Below are 23,336 nucleotides of genomic sequence, written 5' to 3'. Positions count from 1 at the left end.
GCTGATAGTCCATGTTCATTGATCCATCCATCCACCATCCACCTGACCTCTGTTGACTTTCTCACTCTTTATGTTTATTTCATGTAACCACCACAATAAAAGATCCTTGACTTTGCATTGGTATCGTTTTCGTATTGCCAGCACATACATTTAACCCATTTTGTACCCACCACTACATAACACATTGTTAAGAGTTTGTGTGTTTCACATATTTCTATGAGACCCAGCTGCACATTCATACAGTGGTGACTGACACTACCATACAAGGTGCCACATGCTCACTAGATAAACATTCACCAGCGTGCACACACACCAAGTTGGGGCTCTTTGACATGTAGGCTGCAGGAGCCAGGGACAGACCACAGACCCTCAAGTAGGTGGATGAACGTTCTACCTTTTTGTCAACAGTCCACCTCTGTTTCTCTCTGTTATAATGTAAACTCCTGTGATTGTTAACTCAGGTCCTTCGTGTTGGTTTGGGAACTGGGCAGTAGTCTTACTTTGTGAGAGTGTGTTTTATTTTGTCTGTTTCAGCTGTTTCCAGCTGTAGTGAGTCCGTGGGGATCTGGGGCCTGTATCACGAAGCGAGACCAACCTTTCCTGGGTTACCCAGACCTATCCTGGGTTGACTAACCCTAACAATGGCAATCAGGATAATCGGTATCACGAAGCTGGATATCAACTCGGTAACTCAACCCAGGATTGCTTTATCAAGAGCTGTGAACGCGCACGCAGTGGACAAATCACAATCATGAGAGAAGCGCAGCGTCACTGAGCGTCACTGAGCGTCCTCACAGAGCGCTGTATGTGAGGGAAAAAAAAGGTATTTCTCGTGAGGATCAGAGATTAATTCTACTAAAATATGAGGAGGAGAAAAGCAACATTACAGAAAAGGCCAACACCGTGGCAGCTGCAGGAGGAGGAAACATGCGTGGCAACGCATAACGGGATGAATAATGTTTTTTTAGTTTAGATTAGTTTATTTTCACATAATGTTAAAAACAGACAGTATAAAACTTACAAGATTACAAAAAGAAAAGTGCCAGAGAGGTTAGAAGCCACTAAAAGCTTATCAAAGAAATTCCCCTGTCAAAACATCAATGAAATCACATAATAGACAAGAAAAAAAAACGAGTGAGGAAAGAAGAAATAGAGGAGGAGAGAGGGAAAAATCAAGACAAAACAAGGTAGCAAATAAAATTATGTGTAGGTTAAATTACTCATCACTGGTTCAAGTAGCTGCAGTACCTGTACCTGTTCATCTGACACTGATCACACCCTTGAATCCCATGAAATCAATGCTGCGCAGATGAATTGCGTGTATTACAATTATCGTCTAACATCATTGCGTCTGATAAATTGGTCTTCTTTGTCATATATGCTACAATAAAGCTTAAAGCTGACGCCACAATTAAATCATATCAACACCAAATTGATAGTCTGAATACAATCATCCTGATATTGAGCTGTGTTAGAAATTAACAGCTGCGCAAAAATATACCTAGTGTCCCTCTTTAAAAAACAAAAAGGAAAATCCCTCAAACACCATGAAGTGTAGACATGATAGGCTACTTTCCACACTTCCAGCAGCAAAGCTGTCAATTAGGCCCATTATCTTTAACAGGGATCATTTCCTCCAACAAAACAAAATGTTGGCACTAATTAATGGTGCTTTTAAGTGTTCGCAAATGATCAGTTTCTTTCTTATGAAGGGGCGGGATGAAATTTCGACTTCTTTCCACTCCTTTTTGAGCAATCTTTTCATTGTCTGTTGTTGTTGCTTTCTTTTCTTTTTTAATGTTCAAAATAAACTTTCAAATCAAAATCAATCAAATGAATTAAACTTCCCGTCATGACTGGGCTGCATTTCTGTCAGCAGAGTCTTTTTTTTCCGAACAGCTGATTGGCCAGTGGGTGGTGCTTTTTATAGGATCAGATTCAACCCTGAACTTACCCTGCTCCGGAGCAGGATAGCCGTTCAGAGTAAGTTACCATGGTGATCTACCCCGATAAGAACTGAACCGGCTTTGTGAGACTGAAAACCCAGGGTTAACCCTGAAGTTACCTCGCTAAGACATTAATCCTGCTTCGTGATACAGGCCCCTGGTGGGTTAGGAAGCGTGTTTTTGTTTTGTTTGATTTGGCGCCACTCACAGCGCTTCCCTTTGTTCCTCTCATCACTTGACTCTCTCTGTTGGACATTCTGTGTTCACCTGTTGAGACAAAAGCCTGTAACTTTGTGACTTTTATTACTGCTAGCACACTAAGCAATAAATGGCAGTGCTTGACTTCCCTTATGCTTGGATAAAATGTGTCGAGTTATTCATAACGTGGCTGCTTTTAATAAAACAACACACACTGACTGAAGCAGATTTGGGCTAATTTGTGGTGCCTAAATCTTAACCACCATTATGTTGTCTTCCTCCATACTTAAACTAGAAAAGAACACTCAGAGTGGAGATCCACTGAGTGTGTCTGGGGCCATGTGGGCAGGGAATGGGGAGTGCAGATGAGGCTGTGTGTCCAGTGTGTAGTGGAAAAATGCATAGAGTAGTGTAATGGTAACAGAGCATCCTGGGTTCGCCTAACTGTATAAATTTAAGGTTTTGTGTAAGATATTCAGAGCATTAATACGGCACCAAGTTAACAGCTGGCTCTGTCAGCACTGTTGCTGTTGTTAACACTGTTAGCACTGCTAGAAATGAGGATTTATTCATCTAAAATTGTGCCTAACTTTAGTAGATCATAATGTATCAAATGACACCAAACTTTTCTAAGGATGTAAATCCTGAGTGACAGTGAAGACCAAAATGTGGCCTGCAACACATGTTTGCTCAATGTTAGATTTGGAGATGATGAGATTTCATCTGTATTTGTGCATATTTCCTGAAATCTTAGGGATACAGACCAAACAGAGCAGTACCACCGGAGATCATGGAGGCAGTGTAGTGTATTTCAAATGAGATACGACCATAGGAAACAATGAAGACATTTAAATAATGGCGGATGGAAAGAAATGGTAATACAGTGAAAATAATGTTGGGATGTATTTATACAATGGTCACACAGATCACAGCTGTCTACAATGCTGCTTCTGTTTAAAGGTACAATATTTCGACCTCCTCCACCGTCGCCTCGTTTGTTGTGTGAAACTTTTGACTCTGCCTCCGAGAGCCATCTATTAACTGTATTTATGCCATCATAAAAGATGCATGGGAAGTATGAGGGCAGTGACGTTTAAAACAGGTTTTTCAACTAATGTGAATCATCGCTACCATGAAAGGTCTTTGAGCAAACAGTCAGAAATCTGCACACAAAATATTAGGCTGATTGATCCAGTAGTACTGGTAAAGACAGACAGATACACCCTTACATGACCAAACCTATGATCCCATGCAGGTTTAGGTCTGGCAGGGATAATAACGTTTTCGAAGAAAACTACAGAGACTAATGTTTTACAGTAAGACAGGAGGCACATACAGATCCAGCAGAAAGACAGAGAGAGAAGGCAATTGTAAGAAATGAGCAGTAAGAAGTATGAAATAAGAAGAAGAGTGGCAACTCACCTGCCTGTTCATGAATATATAGATAAAAGGGTTGACGACAGTGGAGAACTTGGCCAGCAGCGACGGCGTGATGCTTGCTTCTGGTGTCAAAAGGCCGTGGGGGCCAAAAGTCGCGAGCAGAGCTGCCACTCCGTATGGCAGCCAACAGACCAGGTAGCACACCACCATTGTAACAACCATCACCAGCACCCGCTGCTCTCTGCGGCGGGTCACCACTGAACTCACACTGCGGACCTGTGTACGAGAAAAAAAACTTTATTGGTGCATGGTGTCGAAACACACATAAGGGCACCCTGGTGGCTCAATGGGTGGAATACATGCAACTGGGACTGAGTCCTTGAGTCAAGCCTAAGGCCCTTTGCTGCATGTCATCCCCTCTCTCTCCTCCTCCTCGCCAGGCAGGAAAGGCAATGCCTCCTCTGTCTTTATCTAACAAAGCAGAAATGCTAAAAAATAATCTTAAAACATACATATAAGCAAGAAGAAAAAAAGGAAAACATTTCTGTTCCAGCAGCTTGAACTATAATTCATGTAGACTAAAAATTTCTCTGTCAGTGTGTTGTGCACCTCGGGCCAGTTTATGTACAATAGACTGAACAAACAGTTCCCCAGCTGGTGTTCTCACGAAAAACACCCGCCAGCAGAAAAGAGCCCACATCCTACAGTTGGATCATATAATGCAGCGTAAAGACCACTCTTGGGAGAAAACTAAAAATGAGATTTTAAGAATTTTAACATTTAAGACCAGAGGCTACTCTTACCTAATTCCTAATAGAGGGTTATTATTCATCCAATATTGAGGTTTTTGCCAAAATATGAATATTTTATAAAATATTTTGACTTGATTCTTAAATTCCTATAAAAGTAATTTTGTTCCCATTATATCACAACTTTCTCCAGAAATTTTTGAAAGATTTTATTTAGGTTTAAAGTGTGTTTACAAGTGAAACTCTTATTTTAGGAACAGTACTATTATTATTATTATTATTATTATCATTATCATTCACTTTTTAAATTATAATACTATAGTAGTAATAATAATATCTTCTTATCTTATTCCCTTTTCATTATAATACATTTTCAAATGTTTTAATCTTACCCTCTAGGTTTTTGTATGAAATGTGGTGTATGCATAGACTTATTTTGACTTTCTTCTCAACGTGATGCATCTTGACTTCCAAAATCTCACACAGTGGCTTTAATCTAGGTCAAAGCATCAAGGTGTTTTTAGTGTCTATCTGTTGCACCCAATATACAAGGTACAACTCCAATGAAATGTGATCCCATCAGCTCCTTTAACTTGTTCACTGTAATTTAGTCCTTTTTGTGTCTTCTTACATTGTTGGCTGCTGCTTTGTAATTGTCCATGTTTCCGGATGGTTCTGGCAGCCCATCATTTTTGGTTGTGGATTGATTTAAATCCCGACACCTACAACAGGACCCACATGGTCACTCCTCTCGAATATGTGCAGCGACTTCAAACTGCAGTCACTTCACATTCCTACCATCACAACAGTCCTTACTCCCTGTGAGGCACATGCTTTCTCTCTCTCTCTCTCTCTCTCCAGATGTCAAATCTTCATGTAGGAAAAAGAGCTTCTTGTTTGAAAGCTGCTGCTCAGGATTTAGTTCCGGTGAAACAAGGGATAGAAGCCAGCCCAAAATAATCCAACTGTAAAGGAGCCAAACAAGAAAACCTCAAATGTTTCCAAAGAAGGTAAATTCTCTTTCCACTCTCTTTCATCTGCACATTCCCATTTAAAATTTGCCATATTTGGGGCTGTCTCACATCAGTTTATCTACAACCACAGCCTATGTAAAGTGTAACTGCTGCTGTTTCTAGGAGTGTGCATCTTCTATCTATCCTAGCCTATGCCGCCCACACAAACTGCCTGTACAACTCTTCAAAACGTTGCTGTGAAGACTTATCAATAAAGTCAATGTCAGAAGTCTCCCTGCTGTGCTGTGCGGATTGGCCCTCCCCTGGTTCCTCAGTCATGTTGGACAGAAAGGGGACACTAGGTCGTGCAGTAAATTAAACACCCCCAAAGGAAACCATCAAGCACCTGCCCTCCTGCTGTCTCCTCCTGTTATCTTGTTCCCTACTGTAACTAGTCCAGCCAGGATTATGAAACAGTCTCAGCAGTAGTTCACATTTATGGGTCTTACACTGCTCTGAAACGAAATTCTCAAAAAAATACCACAGACTCCCAGAGAGGTAAAAGTTGCAAACGTCTTCTTCTGCTTGGAACGGACAACCGAACAACCGAGTGAGAGCAGAGACCTATACATCAATACATCGCTCAATACATTCCACAGAAAAATCCTCGACAACAACAACAACAGAACTGAATCTATTACATTTTTCATTTCCAGGAGCTTCAAATGCTCAAGTGACATTTAAACCCAAACAATCATTTCCTCTCCTGCCAACATAAATATTGCATTAAGAATCTCTTAAATATTCATAAAACAGTGCAATATAATTGAAAAATCTAAATTCCAGATGAGACCGATGATGGGGGGAAGAAGAATGAAATTCAGACTGTAGTTTGGGTCCATGCAGTTTTGTTTAAGTTAATAATCTGGACTCATGCATCAGTGCCAAGCTTTGCAATACAAGAAGAGACATACTGGGCGCCACTGCTGCCAACTCTCCTCTGAGGGAAATAGCTACTGTGTGCTCGAGAAGTCACTAAATATCATGTGCAATTTTTGTTTATGCATGACTACTTATTTTTCATGCAAAATGTGTATAAAGCTGTGAATCTGTGTGTGCGTCAGCAACAGACATAACTGGCCTGCAAAGAGGTGCAAAGCTGGAGTGCAGCGCTCATCATTGCTATTTTCCTTATGCAGCTGTCATATTCACAGACAGCCCCTGTTGTGTGAGAAGCAAAAGTATTTGCACCCATTGGTGTTCCCATGGGTGTGCAAGTCTTAAAATAAGGTGCGTTCAGCTGCATTTAGGCAGCAGAAAGTGATTGCACCATTGACCAACAAAAACCTAGTCTGAAATCCACGGTGCAGTATTTTCCTGCTGTTTAATGGGCACATTATTCAGACAGTAAGATGCACCTCTATAGGCTGATTAACAGTGCCCATACATTGCTTGTCACACACAGTTAAAAAAGTAATCTGTGCATGTCTTCATATGCTGTCAAATAAAGTTGTTGATGGGTAAGAGGATTGGAAGATGGCAGGCTGAGGGTCCACGGGCCAAGGACCACATACCTGTCCTTCAGCTAAGACAAATGCAACTGTAAACTTCATTACAGCAGACACCTGTAATGTCATGTCAGATAATTTTGAGACTAATGCTAGTTGTCCCTATACACTGCTGGTTGCTGTCAAAGTCACTGCTGCGCTGCGTTTCTTTGCAAGTGGGTCATTCCAGTGTCCAGAGTTTAATTAGACACATGTGACGATCTACCCTAAGTTCACCCATACACACAGTTACATCACCAACATGCCAGTGATTTCATTCATGACGGCTGCCAGCCGTTCATGTCCCACCAGAGAACCCTTAGTAAACCCTATGGCAACCTATTCCATCCACATTCAGGTGATTCACAATGTGTAACGTTGATGGGTGTGCCATATTATATCATTCATGATAATACCGTTACAGTTTTTAATATGATATGAAAAATTCATATCATGATACCTGCAATATTTTGACCCGACATCTTGACGTCATACTGTTACCTACGGCAACAACAAGCATGGCTGAAAGCAAATTATTACCAACTTTTCGGTGGTTCCAAAAAGAGGAGCATCTTCAATAGTGTAGAATAAACTGTGGTGTCCTGAATGTTTTATGAACAGCCCTGGACTTGAAAGACTTTTTTTTTTAGCAATTTACCACTCAGAGGGAACTCATTCAGCGGCTCCTCTGGCAGCAGCACAGCGTCTCTCCCTCTCTCCTCTCTTGCTGTGTGCACACTGGAGTCGTGTCATTAAGTGATTTGACATAAATCTTTGGTAAACCTATGTGCTGCTCACGGCTCGACAAAAAACTACATACATGTGAATAGTATGTGATAGTTATTGTGGCATTAGAGGAAAAATGGCAGAGCATAAAGGTCCATTCTGGATTTTGCTAAAAGAAGGAAATCACCTGTTGATTTGTATATATAGATCCAAGGGTACATTTTTTTGTATTTGAGAGCTGTTTAAATGTTTGTGATAGATTTTATTTTGTTGTACTATTAATATTGTATGCAGAATCTGAATCTCACTCTGAGTTACTGTTGTTGTTTAAAAACTAAAGAAATAAGACATTATTATTGTTTAGTTTTTACTGAATATTTGAGGCAAACGTATAAAACTATATTACTGATTTTGTTGCAATTCTGTTTTCTTAAATTGATTATAAAATACTTTTTTTTTTTACTAATTTGTCATATTATCAAGAATAGCGTTATCGCAATAATATCCTGAAATATTGTGATATCATTTTAGGGCCATATCACCCACCTCTAATAAGGTTACACATGTATTCGCAAATGATCCTAAATCAAGCCATGACTCCTTTATACTGGCCAACTGCTGTCTTCCGGGGGTCCTCCTTCTTGAGGTGTGGCTTTTAGGGGACAATGGCTATCCATTAAAGACATAGCTAATTGCAGTATATTGTATACTATGTCAACAACAGTGTGTGATATTTCATTCAAAAGAGAACAGCCAAGAGCACATGCTGTAAAAGACAGAACATTTTGAGTGCTGAAAATGCGATTCAGGTGTTTGGATAGGTCAGGTGGAACATTACATTACAGCCCTCAGAAGGTCGGAACATTCTTTGTGGCATGTTGTGTGTTACATAATGGATGGCTTGAAAGTTTCTTGGACATAAATGAGGATGTGAAGCTGAACTGCACGTGCTGATGCCAATAATCCCAAATATGGCAGCAGCAGCACCACGGGCACTCAGAGATCAGCTGCCAGAAGAGCGGCTTCATCTGTAGACTGATGAGCACACTGACATCAGTTGTCTCAATTCAATGGTAGCAATAATGGAGGTTTTGATATTACTTTAGGTAGCTAACTATTGGTTTCCATTAATTTTTAGAACTACTTTCAGAGAAAAAAATGTGTTTCTATATGTTTGTTGGATGGTAGTGAAGTTTTGAGCAGGACCCATTCTCAAAATTCTTACTGGAGATAAATTCAAGGTTGTTCTTATATCCAATATTCTGATAGATAGATAGATCCTGATATCCTGTTAGAAGGCTGCCAATGATTATTCCATCAACAAGCTACATTGTCAGAAAGCCTAAATCAGAGAACAAAGAAGTAAACATCAATCCTGGAAAACATTCTTAGTCTGTTATCATGGTCACAGGTAGTCATTTGTCATTTTGATTGGTTGCTAACTTCCAGAAGGCTATAATAATAATAACCCTCACCCCTGAAGTATTTTTGGTGGAGCTTCAGTCTGCATTTATTTGTTTACCGAAATGAAATGAACCAAACGCTGAGCTCAGTGCACGTTTGGTAACACAAGATAAAGATGCAGGGCCGGCCTGACACTGTGGCAAATGCAAGCTGAACTCACTGAGGTTTCAGATAAGACCTGCAGCCACAGGGTTTATAGGTAATTAAATCCCCTGGACCAAACAAAAAAACATTTTACCAGTGTTACGTGTGTCATGACACTATCAAACACATAAAAATGGACATCATGATAATGATATGATCATTTATGGCATTAAAGGGATTGCTGTTTGGCATCTCACAAGTCTCAGATGTCTGAACATTCTTGAACTCACCATGGAGAGATTTTTCAGAGTCTCTGCTTGCAACAGTTGTAGCACAAGACACTAATATTACTGTACTGCTACATCCTGTACCTGCACTGGAGTGTGTGTGTTTTATAAGACCAACTGTGACATTATCTGGAGTAGAAAAGAAACTTGAAGCCAGTTCATTAGAGTATGACCCAAAATATGCCCTGACTGTTCTACCCAAGCACAGAGCAACTTGAACATGCCAAAGTTTCCACAAGGTCTCAATCAATTTGCAGAAATACCTCTCAATCCTGCCTACAGGTGCTGTGTCAGCTGGACAGGTTGTTGAAGGATGTCAAAAGAGTATTTCAGGCCTCTGCCTGGAGTCATTCCTAATGACAGAGTGCAAAAGATACCGCAAAAACTGTAATATGTCATGACATGTGACAGTATAAGGTCAATAACTGACCAGATATTGTCAGGTGAACAAGGACTTACTCCATCATTTTGCTGGTTTGACGTCAGTGATGATGTACATCAGGGTACCAAGAGATAATAAGAAGTGTTGATGCTGAAGTGCATGGGTTTTATTTTCTTGCTGCAGGATATTTAGCACGTCAGCTGACAGGACGGGGGCTTGAGACATACATTTGTACACAGCTGCGGAGGTTGAATTACATGTAATAAAATGCATCCCATAACCCATGTCCTGTTACAATCCTTCCTGCATGTGGGGGCAGACGCAACAATTGACATCTAATGTTACAGTCAATAAGGTCTTTGCATTTGACATCATACATCGGTGTGCTGTCCAGATGGATGGCAGACAACTGGAGGCAAAGAATACAACACTGTACAGATGCCTATGATTCGTGCTGTTTACAGCTGGTCCAAGTGATTGATTGGGAAGAAACAAGGGCCACTTTAAGGGCCTGTCCCATTTCCCTTAAATCTTCCACTTGGTACTGAGTGCCCTCGTTTGCGAGATAACCCTTGATGAGGGAAGTGAGAAATATTAGGGTAGAGAGCTTTCCCAAAGAAATGGGACACCACTTCATGCAAATCGGTGTGGCCAACGTGCAGGCATACGTCACGCGTAGTAGCGACGCAATGAAAATCACTTGTGTTGTGGTGTGTGCTATATTTATTCTTCTCCGTCTAATGAATCAACGGAAAAGAATTGCTGAAAACAGGAGGCATCTACGACATCTTCTAGTTCTGATCGATTTTGTTCGGGTAAATGGATTTGTTTAATTATTTTGAAGCTGTGTTGAGTTTCTGATGAGTTCATGCTAGTCCAACCATCTGTTGTTTGTATAGCCTACATTCTGATCCTACAGTAACAAATTGTTTTCCAAAACTTGCCGAAGTTCCTGACTTCGCAAGATGCTCTGGAAAATTTCATCTTTCACTTCGTTGTAAGTGTGGGTCGGGGCTCCCTTGGAATCTAGGGCGGGTTTTAAGGCCCAATCCCAATACCCCCCCTTGTCCACTACCCCTTAGCCCTTGGCCCTACCCCTAGCCTTTGCCCACTACCTCGAGGGGTAGGGGTTGAAATCTTCCCCTAGGAATTGGGACACCACTCACTACGTCACTGCATCGGTCACATTCATGCATACGTAACTATTTTAAACAGGAAGCTGCGAGCCATCTACATTTCCAACCAGCATCTACAGTGGAGTCTCAAGATGAGTTCATCCTACTGATCGCGTTTGCATTATTCGTCATGCTTCGTTTGATAAACGACAGGGGACTTCTGCTAGCTAGATAGTTAGCTAACCAGCTAACATTAAAAGGCAGCATAGTTATACTAGCTGGCATGTTATCGTAATGTGAAAAATCCGACAATTTTGCAGAACAGGACAGATGACAGACGCCAGATAGTGTGAGCTAGCTAGCTAGCTAACAAACAACCTGACGATGGTAATGTTAGCTATGTATGAGCTTTTTTCCCCATCTCTTGCTCGGTGGTAGCCATGGCGACATCTACCCCTCGCTGGCAAGTCAGTGTCTGAAATCCTTCGCTCCGAAGGGCTAGTTTCATACCCACTACCCCTCGTTATGCCCCCTACCCCTACATGCTGAAAGGAACTGGGACATCCCTACCCCTCGCGGGAACGCGCAAATGTAGGGGTAGGGCCAAGGGGGGGTGTTGGGACCGGCCCTAAGTGTTAGAAACCACTTCCACTACCTCAATTCTGTTTTGGGACACCACTAGCCTAAACCTGAACGCGCACAACCAAGTGCAAGTGGGTATTTCTAGGGGAAGTGTGGGGACAGGCCCTCAGTCCCGGAAATAATAGGACCTAAAGAGGAGAAGTTTAAAAAAAACACTCACTGAAAAAAATCTTCAGTCTGGAGAAGCTGTTAACTAATTTCAAATGTAACCACTAAGGCATTAGTGTTCTACCTAGTAGGTAGAAAATAGTAGATAAAGCCAGGCCAGCGGTGTTGCAACCAAACAGTTACACTCATTTACCCACCTGGCCAAAAACATGACAGTATCTTTCCAGTCATGTACCCAACCACACACATAATACTTACAGTCCACTAGACTCTACCATTGGCTCACCATGTGACGTTATTAACATTTGTAACATAAGGAGGTCTGGAGGATGAGATCATTTCTAACGATGATCAGGTTCACATCCAGTTTCATTTTTCTGACAATACCTGCTGCCTGCAGGTTCATCCAACTCTTTTATGTAATCATTTCCTGCTGTATCCAGTTCACCCAGTGTATGGATTTATCACTTCCTGCCCTCCATCTGAATTTGTGCATCATAAGAATCATGTGATTGAAAACAACCTTTTTTGTGACTAACATTACTTGTGAAAACAACTGATGACTGTTAACAAGTAGAGCACAGATACAACTTACCTACATAATAATTGTAACCAAATAGTTCAAGAGGTTTGTGAGTGATGACATCAAAACCAAAGATTGTTACAATTGCCCCCGGTCTCCCCTAATCAACCCTGTGTTTCTTGTTGCAGAGACAAAACGGATTTAAATCCTACAAATAGAGCTAAATGTAAACGTTTTAAGAAAACAGCGGAGTGTGGAGCAGCCTCTACAGCGTTAAGTGCTGTGTGTGTGGCAAGCAAGGAGAGAGATGATGTGTCTGTACTCGGGAAAGGCAGGTGAGCTGGACATTAGGTTAGCAGTAAACCATGAATGTAACAGTGGATGTTAAGTCTGAGCTGCAGCTTGTCGGAACTGCCAGATCGATGAAGCTATTTTAGCGTTGTATAGAGAAATTGTCTCACAAGTTTTACATCATCTGATCGGCTCTTCTGATCAGCCTTCAAACTTTTTAGAACAAATATCATAGATAAAGATCAGTGGCGAATAAATATAATCCTTGCTTGTCCCCGACTCTGGCTACTTAAAGTAGAGATAGTGAGTGTATGGAGAGATGTTTATATAGCACTGCCGCTAATCAAACTGCATTTGCATAGAGGGGAAACACTGACCCATGGCTCTAAAATGTGAAAAAACATGAAAGTGAAGTCCACTCTCATGTCTGAACACTAAATGTAAAGCTAGAGACAGCAGCTAATTAGCTTTGCTTAGGAAGAATTTGGTAATATGAGATACAGAAAGTTATTTTAGGGTTTAAGAGAAACTGCTGTATATGTTAGTTTAAATTCCTTTAAAATATAGTTTCTTCAAAGTGAAAACTTTTTTTTGTGTGGTTTTCCAATAGTTCCAAGGGCAAATTTTAAATTCACTCTCTGTGCGCAGTCGTCCCAAACAAATCAAATTAGAAAATCAGTCTATGCTTCAGGAGAAAGACCTGAATAGGTGGAAAGTCTACAGCCTGACTGTCCATCATACTGAAGGGAAGGACAAAGGAGACACATTTGTACATTTCTGTGCAGAAGCAAGAATTGAAAATCCACTCTGAATCTTAAAGTCTACAACTTAACCTGACCGAGCAGAGGCGGAGACTGCAGCCCTGGAACACGGCGGAGACTATAGATATTTGCTGCTGCCTTTCAAGGAGCCCACAAGTTTTCTCAATATCCATACAAACTGCAGACAACCTGCATATCGTGGCACTAAATTTCCTCTATAATCTTGTCTTTTTGTTTCTTCATCAAGTACATCACAATATTTTTATGTTCAAGGACAGTTAGGGAGACAAAGTAGTTTCTTTCTCTTTTAGCAGAGACAAGTGGCTGAGCCCACTCTGCCCACCAGAGAGAACAAGAAAGAAAAAAGGTAAAGTTTCATTTGCAACAGCAGTGAGATTATCAGAAATGTAAAACTTGTGTCCTGACCAATGGTGGTCATCATAGCCTTGAGTTCAGCCTTTTGGTCATCGTCATGTTGGTTTTTTGGAGTCAGAAGTAATCATGTTTGGATAAGACAGTAGAGCCATGGAAGAGTGTCATCAGCCAGACACTGGTCGTCATTTTAGTCTGCAATGGCTACGGTTGATGTTGACTGGTAAATCTACTACCTTCATATCCTTGCAAACTGCACTGAAAAATAAAAAGTGTTCCCATACTTCTAACCAGGGACTTCATTCATCTAACCTGGACTATGTATAAAAAATAACTGAATATCTATTATTGGATTTGTACTTCTCAAACGTTCAATAATCTGCAGTTTATTTGCTGTTTTGATTAGACAATATAAAAAAGCTATTATGGAGCAGAGGAAACAGTGTTGCTGTTATATTACAAGTGCTAACACAGATGTAATCACTCTTGCAAATACGAGCTATTAGTGTAATATCCATGGTATGAAAGAAGTAAACAACTCATATTTCAGAGAGAAATATGCAAATAGATGCACAACTGTATCATAATGTGCATTCATGCTGAACAAAACGCTTCACGTTTTTTTAATAACACAAAAAAATGATATTGAATACCAAATGAAAACAAATAAAGCTCACAGTGAGAGGAAAAACTGTGAAAGCCGCCTGCAAAAAAGTCCCCTCTGCCCTCTGTGTCATTCTATTGTGCAGTGTTTCAGGTTTCAACATACAGTTTAAATACACACACACACACACACACACACACACACACACACACACACACACACACAGATTAAATCGCATTCTGCAAAATGACCATGTGTGTGCCCTGCAAGTGAGGAAAATGCATGCTGGTTTGGCAGGGGATTATCTTCCCCCCCAGGTAACCTTACACCAAGGCTGCTGAAAGACACCGGTACACACACGCAAAACCCAAAAACACACACTATCTCACACAGACAAACAATATGTAGACGGCAGAAATTAAACACACTTCTTGCCTGATGCCAATCTCGATCACCTTGAGCATTTTCTCTTGTCTGTCTTCCCATCGAGTTGTAATTCATTGTGGTTAATTAACAATTCTGCCAAAGATCTTCACACAATATGAGATTATATCATAAATCATCATCATAACAAAGCTGTGGAAATGATTAGGACTGTTATCAGTTGACTCAGTTATCAGTTTGGTAATTTGGGTAATAGCTTAATAACCTGCAGTGGATCACCAGCAGCTATGAATGTAAGATTCAAATCAGCTCTGTGTGTTGTGTGTTGACTGTGCTACATGCAGCTCCAAGCAAGAATAAACACTTGCAAAAGCTAATACGTGAGATAAGGACAGTTATCTGTCTGTCTTCGGGCTCACCAACAACTCTGCACAAATTGGGCTTTATCAACCAACACAATCACAAACGCCTTTCTCAACTTTCCCACAATGTCATTGGTATGTGACACCAAAACTGCATATGGGCTGTAATTTAATTTCTTTATTTTGCTCTGCAGTTCATTTGAGGTAATGAAAAAAATGTGACTGAACTCAGCAGAAAACAGTAAAGTTAAAGAGTTAGTGCCTGAAAAACTTGATTAAACTAACAAGCAAACAGTTCTCCATTGTCAATCAATATCTCCCCCAGGCATAAGCCTGATGGGATCATCCATTTGGCTGTGTGTCTGTCTGTCTGTCTACAACTAATCCAGCAAACTACTGGACCAATCAGCCTCATATTTTGTGTACACATGTATGACTGTGTGCTCAAGGACCTCTCGTGGTTGCAGTGATTCACAAATGTTGAAAAACCTGTTTTATTAACTGGTTTATACTGTCATTGACTGCTAACATATCACTTCTCTTAACCAACTAGTAGGGGTCAAAAGTTTTCTGGGACTCATCTCCGCAAAAATCAGCAAGCCCTACCCTCTGTTAGAGGCCACATTTTGGCTTTTGTCATGGCTCAAAACTCACATCCTTAAAAATTTGATCTCATTTTGAGTATCTGCAGATAAATTTTAAAACTGATATGTTACTATCCACTAAAGTTAGGCACTATTTTAGAAGATATAGTTCATTTCAAAAGATGTGTTGTTGTCTGTTTTGGTTGATTTGATCATTTTTCCTTGATATTTGTGTTTCTACCATAAGTAGGTATGCAGGCAACGTAATGTTTAATGGTTTCTTTTTTTTATCTGATTCAAATGAAGCTCAGCCTAAGTTCAATCAAGAAGACTGTCTCTGTGCTCATCCTTTCACAATTCTCTCCATCCCACTCTCACTATTCCCTCTAATCAGCCGACTATGTGTGTTCACTCCTCTAGCTATGCAATTTAACTTTGCCACGATCTCTCTCTGCCAATCAGGATGCCACTGCAAAATTTTAAATCTGCTCTACTCATCCAGATCATCAGCACCTCTCCATCTTCCTCTCATCTCCACCTCCTCTACCACCACCAGCGTCTAGACCCCGGGGGGGTTCCCTATTCGACTATGGATTCATCACCCTCTTTAAATCATACCATCTCTACGGAGTCTGATTGCCAAAGACCTTCCACATTTTTATTCATATATCTGTTGTCATTTCCTACTTTGTTGTGCTGTCATCCACAGACAATGTTAATACAATTCAAAGTCCAGTTATGAGCAACATGGGTCAAAGATTTCTGGCTGTGTTGAAGTTATCAAGAATACATTCATCCTCTTAACTTCATATCTATATTTCACATAAGGTGCCTTTTAGCAAGAAAACTCAATCTGCTCTGCAGCTCCATCAAAATCCACAAGGTGCATATTTTTATTAGCTCCTCGGACACTGCTGAAACGTGCTGCAGCTTGTCTGCTGGAATTACAAGAATAGTGAGTGGCCGTGATCAGCTTGCTCTGTTTTGGTTTCCTGAGGGAAATATCTGGCTTTTAAGCAACTAAACGTTTAACTGCTTTCACCAGCTTGTTGCTATCTGTGTTTAGCTGCCCTTTGGTGCAGGGCAGGTAGCCTTTTTGCTAGTAACAACTGCCTGCTGTGCCTGGAAACAACGCTGATGAGGGTGGTGAGAACTCAGTGAACTTAAAGATGGTAAAATGCTCCATAGTTCTGAAGGCGGGAAGGTTTGCTGTGGGTTTGTTGCTACATTTTCTTTTTTGGGGGGGATTGTCCTCAGGATACTATAAAGCAAAAAGACAAAGTAAGTGTGCAGGAAAAGATTTTTACATCTCCCAGCCCAAACGTTCTCTCCCCAGTGATTTATAAGTTAATCTATCTGTAAAGCATCAATAAATTATTCATCAAAACGTAATAAAGTTGGTACTTGAAACTTTCAAATCTGCCTACAAGGATCCATCAACATATCTGCCACCTGTACTTCTCACTTGTACATCTGGCACTGTTTACCTCTGTTTCTCAGTTAAATTAATTCAGTAGGCATCATCGGCTAAATAACAAAATCTGGAGAGTCACTTTCTCTCCTTCTGTCTCAACTCCCTCAAACTTAAGGCGTTTAATGACGACTTCCAGCAGATGTGAATTAATCTGCAGCTCTGAAAATTACACCAATTAAGAAGAGGCACCACAAGCGTCCCATCCCCAGTGAGTGAAAATTGCCCAAATTAATTTCAGGAGTCTTGCATGACCACTCATGGAAAATCATCTTGTGTACAAGGACTTTAACTAAGTCAGTCTTCTCCTACATTGCAGTAAGTAGGTTGTGTTCCTGAGAAAACACAAACCACCACTACTTGATGAACCAGCTGTTGATTGAACCTGCTGTGTTAGTGCTTCTTATTTTCATATTTGTTTGGCGACATTAATGTTTTAAGGCTCCGTATACAGCTTTGCTCACAGATGGTTTTCTTGACGTGATTTGAACATGATTCATATTTTGGATTGTTCCATCTGTCTGTCACACAATCCCCAAATTTACTTGTGTATAGAAAACAGTGCAAGAAAACAGTGTTATATGCAGTGGCGTGTGATCCATTAGGGTTCCCTTTGGGATTCCAATTGGGAAGTACATATTTTAATGAAAAATCGCTTTTGTTATGGTTATGTTGTGTGTATAAATTTAAGTTGTAACTGTCAGATAAATTATATATTATTACAGAAAAGTGCAATGACTAGTGAAAAAGCGCTACCTACAGTCTTAGTTTTGTGCTTACACTGCATCTTGATACAGGAGTTTGAGTTTGGGCAACAAAACGTATTGGTTAGCTAAGGTTAACAAAAGATCGTGGTTGACATTGGTCATGTGAGCTGATTCACATGAATAACAACTGACTAATGATTCTTGTGACTAACGAGTGACTGACGATTCATGTGACTAATCAACCCGGTCGCACTCCGAAGTTGTCGAAATCCGGTGCTTGGGCAGTGACTTGCAGCGTCAGACACTGATGGATCAAACCCGGCCTTTAACGTTGGTATGATACCTGGCCATTCGCTGTTATAGTTTAATGGTGCTTGGCGGCGTCAGGGGGAAATGTGGCAGCACAAGAACAAAAGCTAAAGCAACCAAAGTCCAAGTATGGTGGGCAGAAGGGGTGGTGAATTTCACATCCCGTAAGATTCTAAAGCTGAACCCTGGTTTTTCCTAAACACAACCATGTGCTTTTTTGTATTGATGTAGTGGGCTTATTTGGAGACTTTATGTAAGCGTTAAATTTCCTGTACGAAAAGAAGTGCATTTTGAAAGAAGACAATGCCTGTAACAGGTAGAACTTGACATGGCGTCCCAGAACGTCAACAACTAAAGCACCCAGGGTACCTTCCTGTTGTATCTGGATGCGGAAGGTCAATGATCAAACGTCGACATGGTACGAGGTCGGAGTGAGAATGTGTTGGTCTAATGGCAGATTTGACAAAATGACTAAATGTTGACATTTAGTTTCACACAGGAAATGAACACTGGTCTCCTGGGTCAAAGTTCTGTGCTTGTTGTACTCCCTCTCCCACTCACCCTAAGCAGACTCTCACTCTCTTTATACGAGGTCTGTTGCTCTGAATGTCTAATAATGATGGGGATGGGTTTACGTTACAGTTGGTTGAAGCCTTGTGTTTCTTGTTCAGACACTAACGGATGCATTGTGTGTCCGTTTCTGACGCAGAGAGCCACTGCCCAAGCAGCACTATTTGACACTTTGGAAGCCAGACCAGGCTGGCCAAACAGTGGTATGTGGGTAATAAGCTGGAATGTTTCTTATGTCACTGACTGACAGTAACTGGATCCAGAGCGAAACCTTTTACACCCCAAAAATGTGAGGTAAAAATAAGCTTGAGTAGGGTAGCAAAATTTTCTCCTGCATTGTCATAATGCACATATATTTCTTATTTTTCAGTATTGATATTCTTTTCTGGCTAGTAATGATGTTTTTGAATCAAACTGGCAACACTGCAGAACCTACAAGGCCACTTGACCAGCTGGTGGTCAACCACCAGAGGTACGCCCGCTGGCTTCTAAGCCGTCAGACCAGCTTGTAGTAATGATGTATATCAGGTCATCGTCTATCAGCAGGCCTCAGGCATCTTTTGACGCTGACACCGCCATGTTTGCCAGGCAACTGTGGTGCACAGAGATTTAGAGAGCTGGAGCAGGCAGGTGTCAGATCTGTGCAGAGCACCTGAACAAATCACATATTTGACACATCACTGACAGTATGATAACATTAAAAACAGAAAAGCCAGTCAGTGGTTTCTGTGACATGAGAAATACTTTCAGAATACTTAAGTCTAAAAATAAAGAAATGGCCAAAATACACAGAGCAGGTGCCATACCCCCCGGTGGAAAAGTTATGCTGCCACTTTGGTATTAGGGGAATTTATATCAGTAATCAGGGTTCATGGACATTAGAAATGATGCACGGAGGCAGAGGAAAGGGTCTGTAAAACAAGACTAAGAGTCTACAGCTTTAGCAGATCTGTGAGGCTGTGCTCTTTTTTAATTTGGTACTAAGGCACTGCAAAGCTTTGAGTTAAGCGCTCTGCATGCTGACATGTTCCCAAAGACAAAGCAAACTGATGCTGATGTTACGCAGGTATAATGTTTACCATCTTAAACTAATTTGAGCATGCTAGCATTTGCTATTTAGAAAAAAATGACAAAATACAGCTAAATCTGATGGGAATGTCATAAGTTGTGCAGGCATTAAGTCACAAACGTGGCAGTCCATCCAACAGTTGTTGAGACATTTAACTGAAAAGCACAAATGTCAATGTCATAGTGGTGCTAGATAAAAAGTCACAGAATCAGTTAAGTCAGCAGGATTAATCTTTTAGAATGACTGCACCAAATTTCGTACCAATCTATTGTGTAGATGTTGAGTTATTTCTAGGATCACTGAAAACCATAACCTGCTGGTGGCACCGGATATTAAGTCAAGGAATGACCAATGTCAGAGGGATTCATCCTCTGGGAACCATGATTGTCTATAAAATTGTGAATTAAATTTCATTGCAATCCATCAAACAGATATTTCAGTCTGGACCAAAGTGGTAGACTGACCAAAGTTGCCTGGTATGGCAAGACTTTGGCTAAAAATGATAAATACAGTTGTATTTTTACAGCTAATTCATGCTTTATCTTAATGCACCATTTAATGTTAATACAATAATAACAGGTGCAAGATTGGGTGGGAAAAGCTACAGCTGTAAAAACCATTCCTGTAATCCTATGTTACAGTCTTCCAGTGAGCCAATGTTTGCAATACTAAGGAAATTTTATCCCATTTTATACTTTGTATTCAATTATGTTGCTATTATTTCATATAAATGCACATTAAATGTGACGCTACTCCTGAAAGAAGGAAAGAAAGAAAGAAAGAAAGAAAGAAAGAAAGAAAGAAAGAAAGAAAAAGATCAGTGTGCTTGCAGGCATCGCAGGAACCAACAAAAGCATGGCACATGAACCAGCAAATGGTGTGGCAAATTAAATGCTTGTGCAAACAGCATCAACACACTGACAACCGGGGCTCACAGAGACGAACAGAATGCGGTTCATGGCTGCGAACAAACACATTTAACCATCCCACACAAAGTTAGGACAGGCCGTATGACGCACAACCAAACACTGAGGCAAGTGTAATTCAAAGACACACTCTGTTTGCATGGAGCTGCCGAATAAATTATATATGGTCATATTTTTTTCAAACCATTTACTGCATCTTTTTTGTTTTGTCTTGTTTGGTTTTTTTTGCCAAAAAAATAATTTTAAGTTATTGAGTTTGAAATTATGATCAACTTTCAAATCCACTGTGTATAATTTGTGTGTAATTGTAGAATATCAACTCCTCCTCAGCTCATTAAAACCCCCACATTACTGTACAAGCTACAATATGAATGCTCTTGGTATCATGTGGAATGTGGTTGCTACATCCCTGGTACACCACACACACACACACACACACACACACACACACACACGTACATAGACACAGCTAAATGAAGAGTTTCTGTCTTTTGTGATTAGCTGACAGTGGGTGTGAAGGTCTGCAGCCTTGAGGTTTAATGAGGCCCCTCAGCAGAGTGTAATGAAGACAGTCAACTGTAATCCTGTCATTAACACCAGTCTGTAGACAGTCCCTCCCATTCCCTAACTACTGTGCAACCGTCCAGCTTAACTTTTCACCCACCAGATGGTACAGCTTGTTACTTTCCTCTAAGCTACTCTCACCTAGTTGGCTAAACTTTGTTTCACTTTAACTTCAACTCAACCAAAGCAGCACTTCACAGTCAGATACAGGACTGACCATTTATAGATTTGGCAGAAAAGGCTCTGCTTTCAACTCACTGTAAAAAAAAAAAAAAATCCCCCTCAAACACATAACCTTTAGATCTTAGTGATGTCAACAAAAGTTTGACACATAAGACAGAGGTTGGGATGATGGCGCGAGTTGCAGCAGGAAATGCTGGCATGATGATATCCGCATATGTAAAGGTACAGTCGCGTTATATTTTCAGCCTATCAGTATTCCCATTCATTTCCTTTGAAGCATAAAAAAGGGTCTAAATCAGGCATGTGTTTTCTGTTTCACTGCAGTCTCTGACTGGCTGTGACATGTCAGAGTTTATCTCTTCCCAGCCTGAGCCAATATAAACCCAGATGCACTGTGTTCGGAAATGGAGAAGTTATTATTCCAGCCTGTTTTATGACTATATTTACTCCATTATCACACTGCTAGACTAGAAAACGTAGCATTGCTCTGCACACTGTATAAACTGTAGTTAATGCAGACATCACCTCCTTTTTCGAGGCAGTTTAATCAAACTGAAATATGAGACTTTGAAAACAATTTGAAAACACTTTCCAATTACTTAAGTCTGACTCCCTCTCACATCTAAAGACAATGTGAGTTTTCAGTCACACACTATAAGACTATGAGCCTGGGGATCTTACGGGGTCTCTATTTGCAAGACTACAACTAGATTCCTTTTGAGATCATTTCCCTTTTTGGAAAATATTACACCAAATCCCTTCAAGAAATATGACATACTAACAATTCCATACGTGTCTGAAGAAACACATACTTTGGAAAAACAAGATAAAAGGCGTCATATGTGAACAGTATTCTTGTCAGTTCTGCATCAATATAATCTAAGAAAGATCAACTGTATCTATGTGTAAACTTTACATTTTGGATTTTGCATCTCAACTTGCTGCCAGCCTCTGTTGGTTAATTGCACTATTTTAGTGGAAGGAGACCGTGGGATGGGAGGCAAATCATTTCAAAACCTTCCCACAAACATAACTGAACAACTTATCCACTTTACTTGCCTTAATGACGCATCAGTTAACCGTTTACACTTGGTACAGAATGCGGCAGCACGGCTCCTCACAAATACTCGACGTAAGGAACATATCAGCCCAGTCCAGGCTGAATTACACTGGCTCCCCATTCAGTGCAGAATGCAATCTAAGGTTCTATTGATTACTTTCAAGTCTCTACATGGTCTGGCTCTACCTTACATTTCAGAACTCCTAACCCCCTATTCTGCTCCAAGATCCCTCAGATCAGAGAACCAAATGTTGTTTAAAGTAGCACAGCCCAGGCTTAAAACTAATGATAATATTAGACTTGTTTGATTTTATCAGAATGTCAAGGCGAGTAGGAGAATGACTTAAGACAGCTTGGACTGACTTTAGCAACTGTAGCAAAACTCTTATGGTTTTATTCCAACATTTGAAATCTGTCTGCAACAGAAATAGCTTTGAAAGTCATTAAGGCTGGCATACACGATGAGAAGGTCAGGTTATGTTAACTGTACACATACATCTACGTGACTGGGTGTACTCTTCATCTGGTAGACAAGCACCTAATTAATGAGCCACTGAGGGTGTAGCTTGAGTGAAGCATCTAATGCCAATCAACTAATACAAGTGCTCTGCCTGGACTAACACAATGCCCCAAAACATGGCCTGGTTAGCTCTTATACATTTTAAAAAGTTGAAATAATGCAGGAAAGTTGAACAAACACCACAAATCTCTGTGGACAGGAGACTGTACCTCAAATTGATGATATGAAACAAACATAAATTAAATATTTCTTTCATGTTTTCCACACTACTCTCCATATTTGATGGGCACTCCTTCAATTAAGACATCACATTGTGCCCTCATTTTCTGTTCTTAATTTATTAATCAGTTAAAGAGAAATAGAAAGAGAGAAATCAACCCTGAACTAAAACATATATATTTCTAAGACAGCACGTGCGCTCACACACAAACTGTGTCTTCATTTGTAATGCGCAGTTCTCCTAAACTTTTCTCTCTCCATCCTTGATGTTAGCGT

General features: G+C 40.4%; 1 protein-coding gene across 1 annotated transcript in view; it reads right to left on the bottom strand.

Annotated features, from left to right (window-relative positions):
• tmtopsb (teleost multiple tissue opsin b) overlaps nucleotides 1–23,336 on the bottom strand; it is a 60,399-nt gene that overhangs the window by 12,885 nt on the left and 24,178 nt on the right. Inside the window, exon 3 of the mRNA XM_033638384.2 lies at nucleotides 3,567–3,800. Coding sequence (XP_033494275.2) covers nucleotides 3,567–3,800 — 234 coding nt within the window. The remainder of the gene's footprint in view (nucleotides 1–3,566; nucleotides 3,801–23,336) is intronic.

This window comes from Epinephelus lanceolatus, chromosome 20 (genome assembly GCF_041903045.1).
Source record: "Epinephelus lanceolatus isolate andai-2023 chromosome 20, ASM4190304v1, whole genome shotgun sequence".
NCBI classification, from domain to species: domain Eukaryota; kingdom Metazoa; phylum Chordata; class Actinopteri; order Perciformes; family Serranidae; genus Epinephelus; species Epinephelus lanceolatus.
This window is presented reverse-complemented; position numbering and strand designations above follow the sequence as displayed.